Source organism: Lathamus discolor, chromosome 4 (genome assembly GCF_037157495.1).
Source record: "Lathamus discolor isolate bLatDis1 chromosome 4, bLatDis1.hap1, whole genome shotgun sequence".
Lineage (NCBI taxonomy): Eukaryota > Metazoa > Chordata > Aves > Psittaciformes > Psittacidae > Lathamus > Lathamus discolor.
Genome location: NC_088887.1, coordinates 2,989,784 through 3,009,317, shown reverse-complemented (window position 1 = coordinate 3,009,317; position 19,534 = coordinate 2,989,784). Strand labels below are relative to the sequence as shown.

At 44.9% G+C, this 19,534-nt stretch overlaps 1 protein-coding gene across 3 annotated transcripts; it reads right to left on the bottom strand.

Annotated features, from left to right (window-relative positions):
• Positions 1-1,103: 1,103 nt before the first annotated feature.
• TAGLN3 (transgelin 3) lies at positions 1,104-17,224 on the bottom strand. Of its 3 annotated transcripts, XM_065675994.1 has the most exons (8): positions 17,147-17,223; positions 15,888-16,010; positions 13,767-14,077; positions 12,803-12,918; positions 12,191-12,420; positions 11,163-11,337; positions 5,972-6,074; positions 1,104-1,655 (listed from the first exon to the last, which is right to left on the bottom strand). In XM_065675994.1, the coding sequence occupies exons 5-8, from the start codon at positions 12,368-12,370 to the stop codon at positions 1,514-1,516; spliced, it is 600 nt and encodes a 199-aa protein (XP_065532066.1). In that variant the 5' UTR covers positions 12,371-12,420; positions 12,803-12,918; positions 13,767-14,077; positions 15,888-16,010; positions 17,147-17,223; the 3' UTR covers positions 1,104-1,513. The 3 variants fall into 3 exon arrangements, with proteins under 3 accessions (XP_065532066.1, XP_065532068.1, XP_065532067.1); XM_065675996.1 differs by lacking the exons at positions 12,803-12,918; positions 13,767-14,077 and having other exon boundaries at positions 12,191-12,372; positions 17,147-17,224; XM_065675995.1 differs by lacking the exons at positions 12,803-12,918; positions 13,767-14,077.
• Positions 17,225-19,534: the final 2,310 nt, after the last annotated feature.

The following is a 19,534-nucleotide window of genomic DNA, read 5'->3' as shown; positions in this document are numbered from 1 at the left end:
TCCATACCACAGCACGTCATGCCCAGTACAGAAACTGGGGGGAGTTATCCAGGAGGCCCAGATTGCTGCTTAGGTTGGGCTGCGCATCGGTCAGCAGGTGGTGAGCTATTGTACTGTGCATCACTTGCATTTCTTGGGGCTTATTCCTCTCTTTCTTTCCTATTATTATGTTATTTTACTTCGCTCCAATTATTAAACTGTTCTTATCTCAACCTGTGGGTTTTACCTTTTTCCAATCCTCCTCCCATCCCATTGAGGCAGGGGGAGGCCAGGGAGGACAGCGTCTGCATGGTCCTTAGTTGCTGGGTGGGGTTAAACCACAATACATGGGGAGGAATTCCCTAAGTCTGAAGACTCACCTGGCTGGGATGGAGTCAGCCTTCTCCCCAGCAGCCTGTAGTATGGCGTGCTTTGGCTTTGTGACTAAAGCAGTTGATAAACACCAGTGTGATGGCTATTGCTAAACAGTGCCTGCACAGTGTCAAGGTCTTCTCCCTTTCTCATCCTGCCCTTGCAGCTGAGGGTGGGCAAGAAGCCGGGAGGGGACACAGCCAACCTCGACTGACCAAAGGGATATCCCATACATACGGTGTCATGGTCAGCAACCAAAACTCAGGGAAAAGGAGGAGGAAGGAGATGCATCTAAGGTAACAGGTACCCACCATGCATATTGAGGCCCTGCTTTCCAGGAAGGGGCTAAATGTCTGCCCGCCAGTGGGAAGCAGGGAATTAATTCCTTATTTTGCTTTGTTTTCACACCCAGCTTTTGCCTTCTTTATTAAAGGGATTTTAGCTCCATCCCCAAGTTAGCTGGCTGCAGTCAACCCAGCACAGTAGATCGATGGAAATCTGAGCTAAATTGGGTGGGACTACAGGAATCAAACTCAATGGATAATCATACATATGAGTTTATAAAAATACATTGGATGTGCCTTTAGACAAACACTAAGTTGAACATCACCACAGACGGTAAAGACTACAGCAGGGAGTCACTCAGAGGGATGAGAAAGACTGACCCTTCAAAACACTTAACTCCTCAGCACTGTACCATGCGGTCATTGGTTTTGCTTTTGCCCCCTTTAAATAATGAGCCTAAGAGGTGGTGTCTTTAATTGGTCTTTATTCTTAGGTCAAACAATACCATCACCGAATCGAAGAACGAGGTTACCGGTTGAAATACAAGTGCAGTGTGAGACACATACGGAAGATAACGCTTCGCAAATAAATTAACACAGAATAATTCTCTTTGCATAGTTCAGAAGTGAAAAGGAGGAGGCAGCAGTGCGCACGTGCTGGGAGCTGACACACACCACCACAAAAACCCAGAGCTCCTAGGTGAACTCTTGCAGCTGCAAATAAAACAAACCGAACCCCAAATACCCCAAACCTCAGAGAGCACTAACTATTAAAAACCAGGCAGAAAGGGAAATAATGAGCTTAGGTTTTTTTCCACTTTTTCTTGTTTTTTAAACAGACCATGCTGCAGAAGGAGTGCTTTCTCTACAGAGATGCTTCAGATAATCTGCCTTGGCATCCCATAGCCTGTCATACCCGACTGCGATGCTCCTTTGTTGCTGCCCATCTGAAGGCCTATAACGTTCTGTCCCTGACGAAGCTGCTCCTCTGAAAATCCTCGTCGATTCTGCTGCGCTTTCCTGTCCAGACACACACAAAAAAGCAACATAGACACATCATTCTGCGTGTGCCCAAAGGATCATGAAATACTGGCTCGCCTTAATAGATGTGTCCCCTGTAATGCAATACCTCATTTGCACCATCCCATAGGCTGGACAATACTGGCTGGGCTAATTGCTTTCCTGCAGTCAGGAGTAATGCTTTAGTCAGACCTACAGCACTTCAGGCTTTCGCTGTACCACTTATACCAGAACCCAAAGGCCTTTCCCAGCAGCTATGACAGGTAAAATACTTACGTGGTGCTGTATATAACACACACGATAGAGCTAATTGGCGTTAAACCCTACTGCTCTAAACAGACACTTACCTGTGCTATAATACAAATTGATACCCATCTAGCGCAACAGTAAAAACAGGTATAATTTAATTCAGTGGAGTAAATAAGAACTGGATGTACTCAGAGAAAACAACAGGTCAGAGTTGTGACTTGCTCATTTTGGCAGAGCAGATGATGGCTGGCGGCTGGACAGAACAGTTGCTCTGTTGCCATTTCCAGCTCTCTCTCCTCTAATCAATAGACCTTGCCCTTCGCACCTGTGTCTTAACTCTATGACAGTCCTTTATCTTCTGTCAAACCATACTGAGCGGTTTTGTTTGGTGCCCCTGGTCTCAAAAGCCCTTTGGATCAGTAAACCTTTGTTGGAGTTTAAAAGGAGCCTCTTTTCCCTAAAAGTGGCACTGGGGCCCAATGCGGCAGTTAAAAAGAAGCACAGAAGTTTCTATTGTGCTGCCTTGAGAGAAACTGTTCATCTTGGATTAGTCTTACGTTTATAACAGGTGGGGAAAACAAGCAGTTTTTAGAGGGGAGAAGGATCAGCCTGTTGCTGCCAAATAAGCCATAAAAACCAGCAGAGCCCGGACCGAACGCCTTCAGTCAACCGAACTCCCACCCAGGTACAATCTTTCTCCCTGCTGTGTCTGTTTGTCCTGGGTTCAGGTTACCCTGCCGTATGGCACAGTGCTACAGCTCCCTGTTTCTCCCCACCCCACCACTAGATGAGAGCGCTAGATTAGGGGCCTGCTGTGATTGAAAAACCATCCACACGATCCTCTCCACAGGGGTCTGATCCTGCACCACGCTGAACACCCTGGCTCGAGTCCACAGAAGCACTTAAAATCCTCGCTAGGCTCGGGGTGTTCAGGATCTTGCAGGATGAAAGCCCAGCAAAGCAGAGAGGTGAGAAAGATCCAGAGGACATCAGTGCTGACCCATCATTTTTCACAATGGGTCTCCAGTGTTAATGCATAGACTAACAAGAGCTTGGAGAAACCCACGTCCAGCTCTCAGATACCGCAGCTCACAGAAGGCACGCTGCTTTGGAGGGATGCACACACAACTGCGGGCACCTCAGGAAGCAGCCCCTTCTCACTGCGGCTTAATTTCTTTCCTTACACTGTAGGATCTCCACAAGAGGCTGTTTTTAGACCTACTCCTATTACCTCATTGAATCCCAGGTTCACCGTGTCTGCCTTGGTTTAAATTAAAATCCCAGGAACGCATTCTTCCAGTATTGCAGCCTTCCAGTACCTGAAGGGGGCCTATAGGGATGCTGGGGAGGGACTCTTCATCAGGGACTATAGTGACAGGACAAGGGGTAATGGGTTAAAACTGAAACAGGGGAAGTTTAGATTGGCTCTAAGGAGGAAATTCTTTCCTGTTAGGGTGGTGAGGCACTGGAATGGGTTGCCCAGGGAGGTTGTGAGTGCTCCATCCCTGGCGGTGTTCAAGGCCAGGTTGGACAAAGCCTTGGGTGGGATGGTTTAGTGTGAGCTGTCCCTGCCCATGGCAGGGGGGTTGGAACTGGATGATCTTAAGGTCCTTTCCAACCCTGACTATTCTATGATTCTATTACTTCTTTTTTTCTCCTAGAGTTTTCAGCCATGTGGTGGACTAATTCCACAGTATTCATTCAATATACAGTTTGGATTATGTTGTGTTATTTAACCATCGTAAGCACCACATTTATTATACGATGGTCTTGCAGATAAGAACATGTACTTACATTTTGCTTTTAGTTTGGTAGAAATAGCTTTAACTGAGACTGTAGAAAAAGAGGGGAGGGCAAGTCTTTTCCCCTCAGTGTCCCACAGCATGTCAAGTTCTGTTTGGCCTGTCTGCCGTAACCTGTCATCACCCACACCACAGACTGAGCCCACCAGATTTGTTAACTTTTTGTGCCAGCTTGGCACCAGTGCTTGTGGTTGCCAAACCATAAGACAGGAAATAGCCATTGATCCCTGAACCTTGCTAGGGCATACAAGGAAAGGGGAATCAGGCCTGGTGGGACTGGGTATGTGAGACACTGACAATGGAAAGCTAAACAGCTTAGCTCGAGTGTATCTTAATCACTGTAGATCCCTGCCTGGATACTGTAACTCCATTTAATCTTGACTTCTTTCAATTTAACTTAAGGAGATTAAGAATGAGCCTGAAAGCCGTGACTCACAACTAATACCGGGTGGCAGTGAGAGGGCTCTATCTGCCTAAAGGGATGGGTAAACTACTCAGAAAACAGCTCCTGGTCTGCAAGATGCTATCTCCTTACAGAAATAACACCTGTTTTCCTTAAGGCAGTGGCAACAAAATGGAATTACAGGGACTGCAATAGATAAGGGTTGGGTATCCAAGCAGCACGGGCAGAGGAGACATTTCGGGGAGGAGGGAGGGGATCACATCTTCATTTATGCCAATGAAAACTGCTCCCACCCACAATTAGGAGTCCAGATGTAAATTAATTTTTCCATGTAGTACTTTGCTTTAGTTACACAAAACAAATAAGCCTGTCTGGGTCATAGTGATTTCATGTCTGGTTTATATTAAAGCATGGAACTGGATTTGAACCCAATTTCAAACCCAATTATATTCCATAATACAAATCTATTCGTGCACTGTATTAAGCTAAAGTAACTTCATATAAAGAATGCATGGGAGTTTGCAGTTATTCTCCTAAAACTCGAGTCTTCCTTAGCCTCAGTTAAACGAGGTGAAGGTTTAAGACAAACCAAGTGAAGTTTGTTATCCTTCTGCTGATCCTCACCTTGACATCCGAAAAGCCAAGGGCACCAAAGACAAGCAGTCAGAATTCATTTTGCTAACACGCTTCAGACATCTCAGCATAAGAAATACCCTTGGACGGCAGAAGCTCATGTCAATAGTATGTCTGTGAGGCAGGAGGGTGAACTAACCATGGGAAGATTTCCTTTTCTTTCTGTCCCTGCTTCTCAGCCTCCCTACCCAAAACAAATGGGGTCTTAAAGCTTGGCCAGGATAGAAAGTTCTCCATAGCGAAGTGGTTCTCTCCAAGGGAAAAAAAAAGACTGGAAATGAATTCATTTTTGGCTTGATAAAAAATGGGAAAAGGCTTCATCCCTTCTCTTTTGTAAAGGGCTTGTTATATTGGGGTTTGCAGACATCCATGACAGCGATGTCTTCATTAGTCTTTCTGTCTGTTATCTGATGTGAGGCAAAAGTACCCTTTGCCTGCCAGCTACTCTTTAGGACATGCATATCTGCATGGCTGTTGCCATTGTTGTTCCCTTTTCTTCATAAATAGATATAGAGGATTAGCTGAAGCTGCTAAATAGATGAAAGCCATCAAAACTGGTGGCTACATTTCCTAAGTATCATTGACCTCCTTTTGGTGAATAAGAATCAGGGATAACAGCAGTGGACAAGAGAATCATGTCTTCTTCAGTGATCAGTGTGGGCCCCTCATGAAGCAGGATGTAGCCCCAAAGGTGCTTGAAGCAGGGTACTGCAATCCTCCTCCCTGTGTGCACTACCAAAAGCCAGCCACCCAGGAGGGTCCCCACATATGCAGACACATGTCCACACCAGCACAGCCTGTAACAGCCTCCTTCAAAAGGAGTGCCTCCAGGAGAAAACCAGAGCTGGAGCCACAGACAATGCTCTCCTTACTCCTGGTACCACTAATGCTGCCCCAGCTCTGGGACAGGAGAGACAAGTAAGGTGGCCTGACTTAGTTACATGAGAAAAGGCTGCACTACACAGCTCCCACAAGGCTCCTCCTGGATATAACTCTAGGCTGACAAGATATGGTAAGACATGAGCCTGGCAGTGATAATGATAAAGTTGGGAACCATTGAAGGGTAGAAAACATTGCTGCATGGTTGGGCCTTTGCCTTCCTCCTCCAGGCTCTGGAAAGAAAATCTTTCCCTTAGAAGGAAACTGGAAAGATTCCTCCCCCCTTTTCCCAACAATATGACCAGCTTCCCAGGGAAGACAGCTCTGAGCAGCTGTGCTTTGGACTTTACCTGTGAAACCAGGATGGATCTCCTTTGTAGCAGCCGTCATCCTTGGTGACTGCCAAACTGCCTAGAGCCATTAAGGTTCTCTGCACTGCTGCCATGTCCTTCCCTAGAAAGCCAGAGAAATGAATATAGGAAATCCTTGCACAACGAATAGCTTGGCACATGAATTAACAGCCTTATCCAGTGTATTAACTAACTCCTTCAGCCCCCCCCCCCCCCCAAATTGCATTAATAGCTTTACAGAAACTATTTCACCCTTGCTGGAATGGAGGTACTGACATGCAAGAGCATATTAAAAGTCATCCAAGGGACAGCATTAAAGCTAAACTTGACATTTCCAGGTTTTCAGGCCTCTGCCTATTTAAATGCCTTCCCCCATTCTCTTCTATCCTTCCCCCTATTCTATTCTAATGTTGTTCTATTTAATGCCTTCCCCCTCTTCTATTTTATCCTTCAAGATAACCCTTCTGGCAAAAGTTTCTCCTAATAAAAGATCACTTTGGTGTACAAAGAACAATAAATAAGACTCAGTAAAACATGTCTTTAGAAGAGTGTGTTTCTTCACCTGTAACCTGGTAAAACTGCTCCCACCATTTAATCCCTGGCAATTCCATTCAGTCCTTCTGCTAACAGACCTCACAGCAGCCCCAGAGAGCTCCTGTGCAGATAATTCCTATCAGTCCTTCCCAATTTAACTGTAAAATCACCTCCCAAATCCCTCCTACTGGCTTCCTTTCTCAGGCTGCCAAAACCTGATGCTTTGCAGTTTCGCACCTTCAGGTCCTGCCATCCAGTCCCCAGCTCTTTCACTTCCTTCCTATGTTACCTCACTTCATTCCTCATTGCAAGAAGTCAGGGCTCATCTCATGTTTAGCCAGGTAGAAGTTACTGATCTGATCATCACTAGTTCTTAACGTTCCTTCCATAAACAACAGCAAGACAAAAGCTTCTCAGGAGATAATTTATCCCACCTGTACTGGGAAGGGTGAAATTGCCTGTCACTTGCTTAGAGGCAAGCCTTCCACCTAGCTGAAAATTCACCAGCTTTCCCAAAGGGCATCTGACATCTTTGCAATACAAGGCTCATTTTCAATAGGGTTTGCGTTTAAAAACCCTGACTCCTCCTGTCTCCCCTTCAAAAACGAGGATAATCAATAACTTTTCCTTTTTGGTCATATTTTGCCCATTCCTCCAGGAAGTTGAACAAACAAACAGCAAACAGAACAAGGGAGACATGGAACATCTTATAAAGTTAAGATTGCTCCTCTTTTCTTGGTTCTAACTCCTGCACTTTGTCACTTGGTGTGAAAAGGGAAGGAACATGAAGATATCAGCCAGACAGACTCTAACTCATTACCCAATATGTTAACTTTTGGAACACTTCCTAGCAGAAATGAGCTGCAGCACATATTTCCAAGTGTGTGAAGTGGTAAGCTATTGGAAATCTGCCTTTTGCCTCTCCTTTCTTCTGAAATCCTTCCATAAGTGTTCCTATGACTCCCCTCCCTTCCTTTTGGTGCCAGTGCTTCCTCTTTCCTAAAGTAATTTATCTGGTTCACAGATCTGATTTTGGCTGTAGGTTCTTCACATGGCAAAAGAGGTAACTCATTAAATTAACTCTAGATCGTAGACACATGGTGATGATGACAGATTTCAGAACTACCTCCAGTGGAGCAATATTAATGAAGATCCCTGCAGACCAGCTGGAACATAGAGGGAAGCGAGCTTTGCACATCCTGTGTTTATGCTGTGCATCGCCCTGATTATAGGCAGATGCAGTTCAAGGCTTTGACTCATACAAACCTAACTGTGTAACACACTGGCTGAGGTGAGGAAGGCACCCTAAAGCTGAAAATGTCTAGCAGCTTCCAACTGTGGCTGTCATACAGCCTATTATAGTTTATAGCAACCCTATCTGCAGGGGACCATTTGCTCAGACAATAAACCGCCAGCTATCCAGAACCCTCGTCTTACTGTATTTGTTAATGTAGGGTGCATCAGACAGGGTCCTTGCTTAAGAGGGCAGCTGAAGAGCTGACATCCCACACATATACACGTACACAGGCGCTCATGGAAGAGGGTGAGGCAGAAGCACTCAGAGCTCCCCAAAGCAGCAGATGTACCATATGCTGTAACAGATGCCACACACAACGTCCTTGCGATGCCTCCCATATAACAAGGAGTGCGGTGGCTGATTGGGATGAAGAGGGATGCGAAGAAGGATTTAAAAGTGAATGAGCTGAATAATGACAGCAAGCACGGAAAACAAGAGGAAGAAACAAAAGACGGGTAGCAAAATACGATGACGGCCTCCATGGAGCCATCTGGCAGCCCCCCCCCACGCTCTGCACTCAGCTCTGCTTTATTTGTCATTGCCGAGTGGGAGACGCTGCAGGGAAAAATAGATCCAGTGGGAGGTGAGCACCATGTGAGAAAACAAAGCCACTGCCCTGCTTTGCAGAGCCTTCCTGCTGTGTACGAGGGGTGCTGCAGGTGAGGGAACACCCCCAAATCCATGAGGTCTTGTGATGTTTTCCCTCTTATAGCAGAGGATACATGGGGCTCAATGGTCAGCATAGGAAGGCATGTGAAGAGCGAGAGTCACCTCACACTGCAGCCGCCTGACAGCGTGGACCGTACACATTGTCCTAAGCCAGGCTTGAGCTGGCATTGCAGGAAACTGCAGTCAGTGCCTTTCCTCAGCCCCAGCACTTATTCATCAACAGCCACGGGGGCTGCCCGCCTGGGCCCCCACATCAGCCTCCCTGAATCATGCTGCAGGGACCTACGCTGATGGCATTTCTTCTGCATCTTCAGTGTCCTCTGCAGTATGCTTTGGATAGCACAGCCTCATCAAGGATCTTGGCGCTGCCTGCACAGGGAGGAAGGAGCCTCTGTTCACTTCTTGTGCTTAGCCTTTCTCTTTGGGGAAACCTGGCTGGAAGGCCTTCTCCTCCAGGACCAGAAGTGGGAAGTTTCAAAGCTAAAGACCAAGAACTGCTCTGCATAGCGTTCCTAAAATGCTTTTTAGTAAAGATTAACAAGAACCCAGAGGTACATCTGCTTCTTGCTTGCCTCAAAATATACCAGGGAGATATCTGTAAAAAACAATGAATATAATATCTTGGGATGGATTAGGGAAAGCTGCTCAGCACACAACATTTATGTAAGAAAGGACCAAAAGAGGCAGTACTCCTTCTGGACCAAGAAGTTGCAGAGATGAATTAAAATGCACCGGATGGGACTGGGTGAGTTGGAAACAGCCAACAGCAAGTTGCATCCTAAAACATTTTCATTAACCATTACTAAGATTCAAAGCAAAAGCACTCAGAAAACAGCTAGTGCCAGAGAAAAGCTGGTTTTCAGTCACAAATACTGTTATTTCCCTCTTTCTCTATAAACACATGTTGACATCTCCTCTGTTTCTGAAGGGGTTATGGTGTGAATTATAGGAGTGCTGCAATTATGATACAGTGAAAAAGAGATTGCCCTTTCTGTCCAGCTAATGCATCCAGGTTCAGACGGTTCAGCCCTGAAGCAGCACAGATGCTAGAGGTCAGAGTTATGGTTAGACACAAAAAGCTTGCAGCGAGTCCCTGCTGGAGACACGTACTGTGTCATCTCAGCACTGAAATGAGCAGCAGAAGGGATGAAAAGGGAGCAGGAAAGCAAGGAGACACAGATGAGTTTTGGTAAATCCTAAAATAACAGTGGAGCAATGACTTGCATGTTTCCCTCCTCGGCAGCAAGTTGGTTTTTTACTTCCCATCCTCTGGAAGTTACTAGCTTTTCCCCCTTACATTTGTTGAGAAAAGGTGATGACTGAAAGGAAATGAAGAGAGAGCCACCATCATTAGCAGCATTCTGTCTTCAAAGCAAGTTGTTTTGTACCATGTTTTCATTTGCATGCTGTGAAGCCATTATAAGATGCAAAAGACTGCAAAGAAAAGCATCTGAAATGAGCTATCATCATCCCTTGCAAAAGCTTCTCTTTCAACAGCATGCTAGGCTGAGGGGTAGGAGGGTGTTACACCGGGGAAGTGAAAATCCCTTCCTTTAAGACATTTAAAGGTAGATGGGATGAAACCCTAAAGGCTGAACTGAAAGAAACAATCCTGCCCTTGCACCCAAGGGAAGGTTTGTCAAGCAAATCTGGCACCCTAAGAGCACTACAGATCCCAGTAACTCCAGCTGTCAGTACATCCTTCCCTTCTAACCCAGTCAGAGTACCCTCGGTCTTGCATTCCTTGAGCTCTCCTTCAGAGGAGGGATCTCTTCCACGTACCCCGACACCCTGCTCCATGTGTGTTCCCACAAAAGTGTGCCGACCAGCTTTCCCAGCGGTTTGCTTTCCTCTCTCCACAGTTTCATTCTCATGGCAGACTTCTGATCCTCTCACTATCCTGCAGCTGTCCTCGCTCTGAGCCTGCACACAAGGCATTCTGCACCGCTTTGTCCAGAGGGATGCAGCATCCTCAGTGAATTTGGTTAGCGCACCAGGAAGGGATGCATCACCACAGAAGGGGGCAAACCCAGCCGTACAGATGCACAAATGACTCAGCTCTTCAGGAACCAGAACACACAGTTTCCATTTCGAGCATTGGATGGAGATAGGCTTCACCTGGCTTACTGCAAAACCATCAGGGTACTCTGAATTATTTCTGCTGTTGCCATAGTGACCTCTCTTACAAGACTGTATCCTTAGAGATGCTCAGCTAACACGGTGTAGCAGTGAGTTTTACTTCTCTCTATTCATAAACGAGCCCTCATATGCTTCAGGGAGGCATATATGCTCCTGGGAATGCACTTTAAGGCTCTAATTTAAGCTTTGCTTGTAATTTGAAAACTGCAATAAAATCTTCTCATCAGAAAATGAGGCGTTACCGTATCTGCTAGTAGAAGCTATTTACTTGGAAATAATTAGCATAGAGAACATTGATTTTATTAGGTCTGTGGATTTCTATGAGAATGATGGGCTTTTGGATAACAAGAGGCTCCGTTATGCCCTCAGGGTAATATAAAACCCTCAGAGGAGATAATGCACCACGGGAAGAACATGGCAATAAGGTAAGGCAAACAGAAACAAAAGATAATTACATCAGAGAATATGCCTTAGACAAAATGCACCATTCACAACACATCAAAGCCAAGTCAAATGAAGACTGCAAGATCACTTCCACTTCATTATTTTTACCTTCCCATAAATCCACTGTCTGGAAAATATCTGTTGTTCTGACTCCGTAGATTTCAGCAGCTTTTAAGAACTGAGAAATTTGTTCCATCTGCTTAAAAGCCATTTTTGACTCAGAGATCTTTGCAATGGGCTCATTTCCCTTTGGATGCAAACTGTTTATTAGCTTGCATAGCAGCTGAGAGAGAAATACAGAAACAAAATTAGAAAGCAGTCACCAAGCTAGAAGGCGATTTCTGCACATGAAATGATGCTGCAAAATGCTTCTGACCCGGCCAGTTTCTGTCAAGGACACAATCCCTTCAATTCAGAACAAAAGGAGTGAATTGATAATAATCAAAGTATATGAGAGATACATTAAAGCTTTCATTAACTGATGGCAATAGCCTGACCGTATAAATCCTAATCTGCCAGGAACAACAGAGCGATCGCTGGTAAAGGTTATATAACAACTGACAGAGAAGAAACCCCATGCCCGTGCCAAAAACATCAGCAATGTCAATTGAAATATTGTTAAAGTCACTTTGGCAGAGGTTCAGCGATTAGCGTATTCTTACAGCCCACTGCAAACAGCAGCATCTGCCTGTTGTTCAATAACCCAATGGAATACAGTGTTTGAGCTGCAGAATTAGTTCCCAAGGAGAAAACAGTTCTGACGTACTTCAGTCCTTCACATTTTCTGTTCTCTTAACCTTTCCCTTCTCAACACTGCTTGTTTCTTAACTGGAAAAGTATACGTCTGATTTTAAAACAAATCTTGTTTAACTGTATGAGAAAAGGTGCCTGAAGGCGTGAGTCATACTCATATATAACACGCATGACTCACAAGAATCTGAACTAATCACACTGCACCGGTAGAATAATTGCCTTCCGAGATTAAGACTCCTGGTCAAAAGAAGATAAATCAGATAGTAACATACCTATTTCTGCCCTGGCCATAAGCTCTGAGCAGTTTAGCTAGAGGAACACAGAAAAATGAGGACACTGTGAATATAAACACATGCAAGAGCATAACTGGACAAACCACTTACCGTTCCATCCATCAACCAGGTCTGAAAATGTTGCCTGCCAGGAGGAGGGTGCTCTATCTGTTCTCCACACTGTACAATAATCCAGTTCACCAGCCTCGACTCTAATTCCGGGTCATATTTCTGTTCAATCTTTTCCTGAACTTCCCGGCTTAAGCCATAGCTTGGTCCCCTGTTTGCCATCTCTGGAACCAAAGCAGAACTTTCTTAGCGGGCAGAGTCCAGATCTGCAGCTGTGAAGTAACGCACCGGAAAATGAAAGGATAAAAGAGTGAGCAGCTTGCCCTATACGTTAGACAGTTGAACAGATGTTCATCAACACTGAAAGTAACTGTATGGCACCGGTTATAGCTGTTCTGCAGAGCAGGGGAGGGATCAAAGAGGGAATATCCTTTTCCAAAAGCACAAATCAACTACAACATTCTTTTTTCTTTAAAGAAGGAAAAAACAACAGTTCCCCCCTGCGCAACCACCACAACAGAAGAAGAAAAGCAAGATCTAAAACAGAGTAGGTTTTAAAGAGAGGCTTCTGCTGTGTTTACAGAGAATACAATAGACTTTTCAGATCAACATTAAAGCTGCCGGCAAACCCAAAAGCACTTTAAAATTGCCTACCTAATACTTGCTAATAAGAAGGCGGCTGTACATGGGAGCTCAATCAATCCGATTAAAGATGCAGTCAGGGTCTTCCTCAGCAGAGATGCAGGGATGGGTATCCAGAGATCGGCAAACTGAGAAGGGTTGATGAATTTAAGAGACGAAGGCTGCCACAATGCCCTGCTGCTGCTGCAGCATCGTGGTTTGCAGAACAGTGTATTGATTTGATTTTCCTCACATATGAGGAGGGTCAAAGCAGGGGCGTTGCTAAGAGCCATTAAAGAGGCCTGCCTACTCAGTCACAGCCTGGGGATCCTGTTTATCTCGCCCATCTGCAGTCTGTTTCCATGCATGTTTCCTCAGCCTGGCGCTGCTCACCCTACAGGCTCAGTTTTACTCCTCCTAGCCTGCCTCAACCTAAACTGCACTGAGCATCCCAGTACCAGATAATAAGAAATACAGATGGAGGGGATTCATTCTCTTTAATGAAGGTAACACAAATTACTACTGCTGAAACCAGGACACTGCACAGCTTGTTTATTTTTAATCACAAAGCAGAAGCAAAACCTTTTTCTCCCTGTTCTGCATCACACTACTAACAAGCTTTGAGCGTGAAAATTAACTTCTCCTCTTCCCTGTCCAAGTGCTGATAAAAAGTTTCAACAAGGGGGCAACAGGATGAAAAGCCAAAGAAGAGAAGGGAAGTAGTAGAACATTGTTATCACCCTATCATCAGCATGTATTTGACTATGCGATAGTGTAATAGTGTCCTGAGAAAACAACTTGAACCTCTAAAACCAAGGGGAAGTCACAGAAGAACAGAGATTGCATGGTATGAGTCAGCATGCCTTCAGTGACAACAAGGGAGCTATGGCCATGCACAGTAGTTTAAACTTTGATTACACCACTGCAGTGGTGGGAGGGTAGAGAAGGGAAGTTAAGACAAGCGACTTTTCATCTGGTCTGATTTGCACAGATTTACCTCTTATTAAGACCACGAATTCCAAGATACAAACAGCTTCAGATGCTGCTGGGCTCGAGCAGACTCAAGAGATGAAAAATTGAATAGATGACCCAATTCATTGTTGTCCTCCACAGGCTTTTCATTTACTGCTTTCTCTTCTGTGCACTGGTAGTTTTAAATCCCGATGAAATATTCGCTTACATAACTGAGAGCACTCTACGTGACAAGGCCACCACTTGAGCACTTTCCGGCCCAGCGAACACGCTGTTGAAGGCACAGCAAACGAACGGGAACCAAGATGCAAACCAAGCCTGAAGTATAAACTGCAGCTGCAACGGTAAAAGGCAGTGTGTGATTTTGACATCCTTTACATTCAAGCAACTGTTAAGGGTCGGGCCTCACACCCTTTGGCTGGCCCCACAAAGAATTAAAACGCTTTATTTTGCACTTGGAGGTATTTCTGCCCTCTTCTGTTTATAAGGGAGCTACCGAGGCTGCTTGGCTGTTTCTGGTCACACCCGTTCAGTGCTTCCGAGATCTCACAAAAGCCTCAGCCCTTTGCCTCAGCCCCTCACTTTCTAACCTGGGGGCAGGGATGGGTAATTTAACCTTCCTAAGCTGCAGAGCAGAGGTCTCCCCCTTCACAGCTGTTGGCTACGCAACCTGCTCTCCAGGGACCTTCCCCTACTGTGAAGGCTGAAAAGCAAGCTTGTCCATCAATATCAATTTTTAATAAGGCTTTGAAAACCAGGAAAGCTGCAGAGAATTGGACAAAAGCCAGCCCCCAGCACTACTTCCTAAGTACGAACGATCCAACCATAAGCCTGCTTCTGTGCCATCAATCCTGGGAAAAACAATGGAATGATTTATTTCCTTTTAAAGCCATAGTGTTGATGCCATCTACTAAAAGCTCTGTAATATATTAGAGTTGGCCATGACACGTTGGTCAGGGAACTAAAGCGATTCTGAAACAACATGACACATTAAAGAGATGAAAGCTGGCTAACTAGTAGGTCCTATAGCATGATTTTAACTGAAAAATCATTAATGACTGTATATTTTTATGCAGTCTGTACAAGAACGTGTTCTCAGGCCTGAACTATTGACTAGGGTATTAGAAGCCATAAAAAGAGCCCAGACTTCCATCATCAGAAAAGTGCTTTTCAGAACATAGCAATATCCTACGTGTTAAAACGCAGAGGGTGATGGAAGACAACCGGGTGGGCATAGACGCCGAGTAAGACATCATGACCAAAGGTCTCGGCTGAAGAAAACGTGGGAGGTGCAACAGGAATGGAAACATCATATCCAGTTCTGACAATCACTCTCCAGACAAAGCGGTGGAAGAATGAAGTCAATTGAAATAGTCACTCCAGTAACCAGAGGATGGAAAACCAGAACCTGCACCGGAACTGCTTCGAAAGGATTATCTGTTTAGCTCATCAAACCCAGAAGTTAAGAAATGGCAAACGCTTGTGGCTACAAAGTAAAGAAAAACTGAATGAACTTGAGTTCTTTCTGTCAGACACAGGCATATTAAAGCCTGGCGGCTAGAAACGTGATGTAGAAGAAAGGGAAGGTTTTCAGCAGCAAAGGTACTGCAGCAACAGTTCCATGTCCTTTTTATGTTGAACTGTTGGAACAAGTCCAGAGGAGGCCACGAGGATGATCAGGGACTGGAGCACCTCCCGTATGAAGACAGGCTGAGGAAGTTGGGTCTGTTCAGCCTGGAGAAGAGAAGGCTGCGTGGAGACCTCATTTAAAAGTCATATTCAAATAAACACTCATTATAAAAACTCTAACTTCCCCATTAATCTGAAATCCAAAATCTAGAAAGCCTCAAAGACAAAAGCTGCTAACGTAAGCATCCTCTCTTCCACCTGCAGAAGGGTTTCTCTGCCAGCTCTGAAGATGTTAAACCCCAAGGAAGTGCATAGTTTGAACACTTTAAATATGAGATTAAAAGCAAATTTAGAAAGGAAGAACCTTCCTAGTTGTGAGACAGACCGAAATGGACTGACACTCTGGTCTGCAGAACAAGGCATCTCCTAAGGCTGCCATGGCCAGCAGGGTTTCTGGGATTCTTATGCCATTAACAACCTTCCATGCAGCTTGCCAGCAGAAACTTTTCCCACTTACCATTGGAAATCGATTTCTGTGGATATAATTGCCAGCATTCCCCAAATTCAAGATGGCCTTGGAGGTAAATTGTGCATTTTAATTCTCAGGATCTTTTAAGTCTTGTGCTGGATTGACACATTCCTGGAAAGAAAACCAACACATTCCGTTTTTCATCTGTCCGCAACGCAAATGATACCTTTGGAGAACTACCTTGGCTTGAAAAGTACTCATTGCATTATGCATTTACTGGAAGAACAGAAAAATAGTAACATCTTTATTTCATTGAAACATAGGTCAAACAGGCAGCAACATTTGCAAGCAAAAGACCAAATCCCCATACTAAATCATAGAACCATAGGATAGCTAGGGTTGGAAAGGACCTTAAGAACATCCAGTTCCAACCCCCTGCCATGGGCAGGGACACCTCCCACTAAACCATGGCACCCAAACTAGTAAGTGCTGCTTCTTATGATTAGCGACTGAGCTTTGCTGTCAGGGACTTTTTCGATAGTCCTAAGGACTATCACACTATGGCACCCATTCTGCCAACAAACCCTATTGAATACAGAAGCAAAGGAGAAGCTTCTCACGAGGCCAACACCTGATCCCAGGCAGTCTGTGTCCTTCAGGGATTGCTTTTCCAGGACCACAGCCTGGGCAGGCCATTTACATCACTCCAACCTTTAAGGGTGCTGCTGTTCAGCATACCTTTGCCACAGACACGAGCACCTGCTTTCACCCCGATAGGCAGCAGTGACCTTCTCATGTTGCCTTGTGGGAGGTGAGCAGGCAACACGGTGCAGGTCAGGAGGCCCAAAACGAACACAGCCTTTCACGTGCTGGCCTTAACCCATTTGTATTTTAGTTTCAGAACCAAGTGAGTGGAAGATTTAGCAGCTGTCACTTGCTCTTCATTCCAAGTATAAATGCAGAGCTAGCCAAAGCCCCTTTCCAAATACAAATGCACAATAGCAGGCTGAGAACACGCCTATTCCTCGTCCCTGAGCAGACCACAAGCTACACTTACTGCATCATATGGAAGATGCCCATTTATCTTTAATGGAATAGAAGCACTGGACCATATAACTTACACATGCAGGACTTGAAAGAGAAATACAAGGTCAAGCCTGCAACTAGATTGCAATAGGTCCTGTAATTTAGATTTAGGCACAGCATGGACAAGGCTGTAACTAACATGCTTCTGTCCTACGCAAACGCATATTGAAGAGAGATGAGGTCCTACAACCACAAAGTAAATCTGAGCTGTAAAAACTGACCTATGAACAGTAAATCTCTGAGCAGGTATTTCTGTCCTTCATCCCTCTTCAGTTATTACAGCAATCTCCTCCCCTAGAAAACACCTGCCAGGAGAAAAGCACAACGCACAGGAGCATTAAAACCCTGTATGCAGCAAGCTGCTTGCTGTTAAACAGCGCAACTGAGCTCCCTCTGCCTTTCCTGTCCCCGCAGGGCTTGAGAACAAGGGCGAAAGGGCAAGAGTGCGCATTGATGGTTGGTATTTCTGTGCCAACCAGAACACAGTCAATTTTCACCGAGCTTTAGTGAAATTCTGCATTCTCACACATCTGACTGAATTTGTACATCAGCTCAGAGCAGAGATTGCCGATCTTACAGACAGGTGAGAGACATAACCCTCTTCTATTTCCAGAGAAGCCTTTAACATGTTTCAGCATTAAGCAAACCCCCAAAATCTGTAAGGGTAAGGTATGCCCCTCTGTGACAGCACAACTATGTAACTTAAGAACCAAATAAGTTCAAACCTCATTATTCCCCAAGACATCATTATTTCCTCCCACTTCTGCACTCTCCCCAATCAGAGAAGGGGATAAAGCTCAAGGAGAAACGCCAAGCAGAGACCTAATGTAGTGACTCTGACCAAGAGACTGGTTCTGAACACGTAACTGCATTGCAGTATGACTAGAGCATTGGAAACATCTGAGCAGCTGCAGACACTGAGCTGGTTGGAAGTTGGGCTCTAAGCACGTTTTAATTTTGTGTGGAAAGTAGGGTACCATAAATCTGTTAGCCCCATTGAATAACAGCCGTGGCCAAGAGAGCACATCATCAAAATTAACATAAGAAAGAAACAGCAGGAGGCAGTTCTTCTAAGGCCTATCCAGCTAGGAGGGTTTTGTGAACTGCTTTGTTTGCATTTAGCATTGATGCAAGAGAAAATAAGTTAAACTGAAATTGCATGAAACACTTAACACCATTTAACAGACTAAAACAACAAACCCCAAAAGCACATAACAAAACCAAACCAGCTGAAATGTGTAATACAAAGCCAAACAATGGGAGAGACAGAACAAATAGAACACTTGACAAGATAAAAATACATGTATATAAAACCGCACTAGTACAGCTCAAAATACATAGAATAGGAGCCCTTGTTTATTAGGAAACAAGTTGAATAAGCTTTAGAGACTCTTTCAATACATACTGGTCTATTGCAGAGTTTAATCCCAAACATGGAAAGCATGCCTCATCACTTCCTCTCTTTTTAGAAGGCAAAATGGGATCGTAGGGTTTTTAGGTTTGGGGGTTTGGGGGTTTTGTGGTTTAAGCCCAACCATAAATTAGAACCACGCAGTCTCTATCTCCCTCCCTCCCTCCCTGCCCCCCCCCCCCCCCCCCCCCCAGAGGGATGGAGAGGAGAATGGAAAGAATGTAGCTCCCATGGGTTGAGATAAGAACAGTAACTAAGGTATAACACAAACCACTGCTGCTGCCACCAATGATAATGATAAGGGAAATAACAACGGGAGAGAATACAACCGCTCACCACCCGCCAACTGATACCCAGCCTGACTGAGCAGTGATCTCGCCCTTCCAGATAACTGTCCCCAGTTTATACAGTGGGCATGACGTGCTGTGGTATGGAATAGCTCTTTGGTCAGTTTGGGTCAGGTGTCCTGTCTCTGCTTCCTCCCAGCTTCCCCTCCTCCCTGGCAGAGCATGAGGCTCACAAAGTCCTTGGTCAGAGTAAACATCACTGAGCAGCAACTGAAACCATCGGTGTTGTCAGCGCTGTTCCCAGGCTGAGAGTCAAAACCACAGCACTGCACCAGCTACTAAGAAGGAGGAAAATGACTGCTGCTGCTGAACCCAGGACAGGGTGTTTTTTTCCGCAAGTTAAGGCACAAGTAGATTGATTTCACAATAGATCTGAAACAAAAATCCTGGTAAGGACTAGGGACAGACAAGGTCAGCTGGCAATGCTTTTGCTTCTTGTTAATGAAAACCATTACCTGCTTCTTTGGTATTGCATGCTAATCAAGCTTTCTGCCTAGCTAGAAAAGCTTTTTGTTATTAACTCATGAAACTTGAATGACTGTAACTCCCCAGCAGGAGTAATTTTTTAAGCATTACATAGATGACAAATACCTCCAGGGGCTTCTTCAACTACTATTGTTTGATTAAAACCAACAACACAAGCAGCTGAGTTGCCCTGTCAGTGCCCTGAACTTCCTTGTACTGTGACAGCAGTGTCAGCCCCAACAGGTCCATACCACGCTCAGTGACAGATAAGCCCAGAAGTCATATTCATATCTGCCAAAGGTTATAGACAATTAGAAGGCTAACAACTTGAGCTAAGAGTGCTACTAAAAATAACTATGTGCAGAATACGGTAGTCAACGAAAACC

Excerpts from the sequence above, each read along its gene's own strand:
- TAGLN3 (XM_065675996.1), bottom strand. The coding sequence starts at position 12,370 with ATGGCAAACAGGGGACCAAGCTATGGCTTAAGCCGGGAAGTTCAGGAA. Across the intron at positions 11,338-12,190 it reads CCTGGTTGATGGATGGAACG|CTGCTATGCAAGCTAATAAA; the intron begins GTAAGTGGTTTG and ends TTTCTCTCTCAG. Across the intron at positions 6,075-11,162 it reads GACAGTGGATTTATGGGAAG|GGAAGGACATGGCAGCAGTG; the intron begins GTAAAAATAATG and ends CTGGCTTTCTAG.